At 35.7% G+C, this 6,053-nt stretch overlaps 1 protein-coding gene across 2 annotated transcripts in view; it reads right to left on the bottom strand.

Moving 5' to 3' along the window:
* Positions 1 to 570: 570 nt before the first annotated feature.
* Positions 571 to 6,053, bottom strand: part of LOC119072497 — a 126,125-nt gene continuing 120,642 nt past the window's right edge. For both annotated transcript variants that reach the window (XM_037177739.1, XM_037177740.1), the window contains exons 5-10: positions 4,746 to 4,890; positions 2,665 to 2,787; positions 2,560 to 2,599; positions 2,383 to 2,501; positions 1,980 to 2,244; positions 571 to 1,902 (exon numbers count right to left, since the gene is read on the bottom strand). In XM_037177739.1, the coding sequence (XP_037033634.1) occupies positions 2,063 to 2,244; positions 2,383 to 2,501; positions 2,560 to 2,599; positions 2,665 to 2,787; positions 4,746 to 4,890 (609 nt within the window). In that variant the 3' untranslated portion in view covers positions 571 to 1,902; positions 1,980 to 2,062. The remainder of the gene's footprint in view (positions 1,903 to 1,979; positions 2,245 to 2,382; positions 2,502 to 2,559; positions 2,600 to 2,664; positions 2,788 to 4,745; positions 4,891 to 6,053) is intronic.

Genomic DNA, 6,053 nt, shown 5'->3' with positions numbered 1-6,053 from the left:
TACATACGGCAGGGATTTGACCAGTATTATTATCGGGTCTACTACATCCATCGATGAAAGTATTTTTGTTGTCGTTATCGATAACAGACGAATAGCCACATGTGACAGATTAACTAATATCATATCCGAACTTTGTCTGGCCAGCCCTTAACACATTCAAAATAATTGCGGCTTGTCAACTTTCGGCCCTCTGGACTTTACTTAAATAGTCGTGGAATGACTCCAAATAAATTTCTAAAAATCTAGAATTCAGTTTTGGATTTTTAGAAATTTATTTGGAGGCATTCCTCGACTATTTAAGTAAAGTCCACGGTGCCGAAAGTTGGCAAGCCGCAATTAATTTCAATGTGTTAAATTTTTGTTAGTTTGTTGATTAAGTGTATGAGCAGACCTTGAAATAGTAGCCAAAAATAGTTATTTATGCCACCGATCAGTGCCTATATTCGCGAAAATATTTTCACAAATTTTCTCAAAATTTCGTGATTTTCACAAATTTTCACAAAAAACTTTTTGCGAAAATTCACGAAAATTTGAGAAGATTTGTGAAAATATTTTCGCGAATATGGGCACTGCCACCGAGTGATAAGTGCTTTTTTTTAAGTACTAGATGTTGAGATTGTCAATCGATACCGCGGGCCGATTTCTTAAAGAAATCACTATCGAGTAGACGGTCAAATTGTCAACAACCAAGAAAATAGGTGACGATCTATGGCAAAAATGGTCTTATATAGCACATTGTGTACGTGTAGAAACTAATGAAGTAAACGATTTCCAAACGAACACCAAAAAACGTTCAATCGACAGATGTAAGAGAATTGTACATTCATCGCACAAATTCATGTTCTGGACTTCTAGCTCCGAATTCACGAGTTCTTTAAACAACGTCCACCTGCACCACGCATTCAAAAAATAAACTTTCAAGCGAAAGAAACGAAATTATTATTTTCGGTAAACGTTTCCAAAACCAACATCAACATTGGCCTAACGAACAGAAATTCTCGATCGGACAATTTGAAAGCGTGACAAAATGAATTGATTTTTTTGTTTATTTATTGTCGATGCACTATGCTTACTTGTCGAAAATTCATGGACATATCGAAACGATAAATCGAATCATTTATGTTGGAACCGATGGCATCGAAAAGAAGACGAGACCTTCGTCCAAATCGCTTTTTGATGAGTTTCGATTTACAATACATCAATATGTTCGTTCAGACATCTAAAATCAGTTCAATTGGTCAAGATATCGTTGTCGTTAAAATATATCTTGCGCTCCAGCCAATAAAATCATTTCGTTTTTACCTTCAAACTGTCGTAGAATCGAAATGAAAAATTTGAAATATCAAAAGTCGTCAAGCCGTATATATAACGAACAATAGCCAATTTGTCTTAGGATCCTTTTTAAGACAGTCAAGTAAGAACTTTCTCCCTATCAATGGTATCCTAGGTCGTAGTTGTAACAAACAGTTTCGTCCACATATAACACAGAGTCACAGTTTATAATGCGATGGATGTCCTCTGTTCATTACACTTACGTTTGCGTTTTTTTGTCTTCTTCTTCTTAAATTCTAATAAAATTGAGATTCTCAATTGTAAATATATTTAACTTAACGCTTAACTCCACCTCACTTTATGTACAAAAATTTGTTTTGGTTGGTCGAATTCGTTCTTTGGAGAAAATTTTCTAAAATTTTTAATTTTATTTAACGTTTTCCCATGTAGATTTTCTTTTGTCAATTTCTTAATTAAATTTAATTTTGAGTTTTTCTTCTTCTTTTGATGATCAATGGAACATTCTCTGGTAGAAATTTGATAAACGAGTTTACCTATTTTGTAAAAAGAGACTTCGGGTACTGAAGTCTTTATCATACACCCTGCGCGGTGATGACCTCCAAGACAGTCCTACAGAAAAAGAGAAACAAATAGAATTATCCACTGCAAACCCGGAACAACAAATCTATGCGAGTTATACTACTGACTTCATAATTAATGCCAAGCAGATCCTAGACAAACCACTCATCTTTCTGTGTGGTTGTCTGCGATAAATCAGGACCGAGCTGTCTTATTTTTCCAGGCACCATATGAGACGGACTGTGGCCATCGGTAATTTGTGTATTATGCGGAGGTACCCTTGAAATGGTCCCGCAGGGCGAAGCCAGTTTCCCGACGTGGGCAGCATTGTTTCACGTTGTAATGTGCCATGCTGATGTTTCGATGAACCATTCGATTCAATTGTTTGGTGCACTTTACGGTTTGATTTTGGAACAAGCAACAATTTCAACAGTTTCGGATTTAATGGATCGGATTTTCGATTTTGGCAGGGGGATGAATATTACACTTTGGTCATTATATTTTGTTGGATTTTAATTGAAAGTCACTCACATTGCATCGAATTCATGGGATGGCCAGCATGTCCTGTTCGTCTTCGGCATGCACATATGCTTATACCAACCAAACATGCTGATATTACTAATGAACTACTTACACCTAACAGAACAAACCTGTAAATGAATTGGGTATGAATTCGGTTTTCACGAAACAGCCTCCATCAATACAAACCATGTCAACTCCATTCCTAGAAATTTATTGGAGTCTTCATCTAAACGGAAAAATTTATTTTAGTTCAACTTGCTCTATACTTGATGAGCTAATTCGGTTTCTTACTTTGGCATATGGTACTTGCTATTTCATCAGAGCCGTCGCCACAATGGTTGACTCCATCACATACTAGATCAGGATGAATGCAAAACTCTCGAGAATTGCAGCGGAAGTCCTTACAGGCATGTTCTAAAATTAAATTAGGAAATTGAAAAATGTTCGAATTTAGGTGGGTTGTTTTGCAGGGACTATTTCTGCAACATTGTCCTAAATTTTCCGGTATTTAACTACATTTTTCCAAATGTTTCCAAAAATATTTTTTGGAAAATACAGGAAAATCTAGCAAAAGGTGGAAATATGTTATCACAAAAATAACCCCTGTTGTGTTGTCTGGGTGTGGGAACCTTGTGATAAACCACAGATCCAATTGATAAAGACAACCGAAATATTCTTCAAATTCTCCTGTACTGGCCCAAAGTCAAAAAATATTTCGAACCCACGAAAACCATCCCCATTTGTTAGACCATCCATTAATTTAATCGTGTTTTGTATCAATCGAAAGGTAATTTTAGTGGGTTTGAAACGAGCCCCATCTGCTATTACCTTTCGATTGATACTAAACACGATTAAATTAATGGATGGTCTAACAAATGGGGATGGTTTTCGTATTTTCGAAATATTTTTTGAGTTTAGGCCAGTACCGGCTTCGTGATGATGGGTATCAGACTTCTGTGTACTCTATCTTATACTCCCATCTATTCCTTACACAACAAAAAAAGAACCACGAGCTTGATTAGCTTGAATAGCTTGATTCCCGCCGTTTTTTCGGATTTTTGAAACACTATGGGGTCGGTAAAATGCCGTAAATGCGGACAGGGCTACCAAAAGGCGCATCGGCTGAAAGGGCTCAGAGGCGCTTAAATAAACTTTATTGGTCTGATGAGCACCAAAAGCAAAAGGCGCATCGGGCATCGCCCGATCGCCCAGTATAGCCAATTCCTGAATGTGGAATTTTCCAGTAATTTAGTGAATTTAGTTGGGATGCTAGTCATTCTCAGAAGTTTAGACCGTTGAAGGTTCAGCTCTACTCGAAGGTGAAATAGTTTTAAGATCCATAGAACTTAGTGACATATTTCTAGCCGATTTTTCAATCTATCTTTTACCCCATTTTAGCTCAAACTTTTTGAAAACTTAAGAGGCATCGATGCTTTACTGAAAAGCATACATCTGGGCGTTTTTTAAATAATGGATTTTAGTTTACTTTTGATGATATCTTTCCACCAGAATCCTTTTTCAAAAATATAGGACAGCAGTAACTACCACGAATGTGTTAGATTTCAACAGAAAATTTGATTTCTTTGTAAGAAAATTTCGTTAAACTTCTTAAGTTTCTCAGACGGTCAAACGGCTGCAACCAAATAATTTTTTTAACTGTCACATTCGTGGTCGTTATTGCGGTCGTACATTTTTCAAACAGGATTCTGATGAAAACATATCATCAAAAAACGAATATTTTGCCTATTGCCAAATATTTTGCCAAATGTGGGCCCTTTGTTAAGGAGAAATCGGTGCTTAACTAAAATTGTAGCCTACATTTGCGTGTCTCGCATTTCATTTTTGATATCTTTTCACCAGAATCCTTATCGAAGATGTACGACCGCAATAACGATCACGAAAGCGTTAGCTTTAAATAAAAATTAATTTTGATTGTAGTCGTTTGACCGGCTCTGAGAAACATGAGCAGTTTAACGAAATATTCATAAACTGAAAAAGGATTCTGATGAAAAGATATCATGAAAGATGAAATACAAGACAAGCAAATCTAGGCTACAATTTCAGCTAAATTCCAATGACTCTTAATCATTTTAAAATTGTAGTTGCGTTCGACCATTGTGCAAAACATATGATACGAACAACACAACCTAACGAAGAGATGCAATCGATAATGGTCAGGGATATCGCTACCCCATTCTAATTTAGATATGTTCATCGTACCAGTCTTCGAACATGTATGGCTAGTTGGGGCACCTATTGTTATCTCATTAATAAAATTTTTTGTAAATAAACGAACCACTCATATACATGTCCGGAGACTGGTAGCCCTATAAATGAAAAAATTATTTTAAATTTAAAAATGAATTACTCACTCGGATCTTTGACAGCTGTGATGACTAATTTAAATCCGTTTGTATCCGTACCCCATCCGTCGGTAACAAATTTTAATGTTATAAAATTGGTGCGAGTAAATATCGCACCCACTGACTGCTTTGTGTTCCGACATGTTATTTCAGACTGGAAAAGAAACATAAAATTAATTAACGTTCGGGTTCCAACATGTTTTTCGTTCCATAACACCGTACACATTTCTAAACTTTGACGGTCCATCAGGAACCCCCCTTATTTTTACCGATATTATTCAATCCAAAGAACTATTCAATAAACAATTTGCGCCGAACAACTCCATTCGTATGCAACGAATAATGTGGTCAGCATCACAAAAGCCAATAAAAGCCAAACCGATTCCTGTTTATAGTTTTCGGTTTATACGCGTACCGTACGTATTATACCGTGTGCTGTGCATACGAATCGTGGATGTAAAATGAAATATTTAATTGTAGATATGATTGACCTTTGATGCAATAAATGATAAATCAAACCACATTCAGCACATATGCAGTGCCCACACACATTGCTGCAGCATATTATATGAACCCCAAACCCCAGATACCGTACAAATTAAACTCAATTGATCATCGAAAATTTGCATTTGAAAACAATTTTATATCGGAAAATTATACGTTTAATTGTACATACATAGGATGCCATATCAAACACTGCACGTGAATGTGGCGCTAATGAAATTGGGTGATGTCCTTTTGTGTTTTGTTTCTAAAAAAAACGAAGCAATGCCAAGAGAATTTTAGTTGGGTCTATTTGGAGCATAAATTGCTATTGATTTGTTGTTAAAGCTGATGCTTCTGTTGTTTGAATGAATTTTTCTCTAGATAAAACTGGTAGATCATAGTTTCTGTTAGTGTCAGCTCGACATGACAATACCCACTAGTTTTCTCTATTTTCATGAATAAGGAAAATCAAGAAAATGTCACAGAAATATTGTCACGACTGTAAGCGGCTGGACGCATTCAAACGGTAAGCTGAAGTTGCGGGAAATTGTAATAAGATGTTTCCTTTTTGTTCTATTATGTACTTTCAAATTATTCAAAATTCCAACATTTCCAACTAACGTTTCCATAGTCGAATTAAGAATCGTAACATACGTTAAATTTTGTACTCCACGAACAATGCCGGGTAATCATTATGGAGCCAGAATAACAACGAATTTCCAAATTAAGGAGACTTTTGAAATGAGAAAATGAAAATAAAAATAAAAAGTGTTTTCGTTGAAAAACATCGAAAAATTCAACAAAAAGCAAAAATTTCACATAAAGATACTT

The sequence above is a fragment of the Bradysia coprophila genome, assembly GCF_014529535.1.
Source record: "Bradysia coprophila strain Holo2 chromosome IV unlocalized genomic scaffold, BU_Bcop_v1 contig_81, whole genome shotgun sequence".
NCBI classification, from domain to species: domain Eukaryota; kingdom Metazoa; phylum Arthropoda; class Insecta; order Diptera; family Sciaridae; genus Bradysia; species Bradysia coprophila.
The sequence above is the reverse complement of the archived record's forward strand: the minus strand, read 5'-3'. Positions and strand labels throughout refer to the sequence as shown.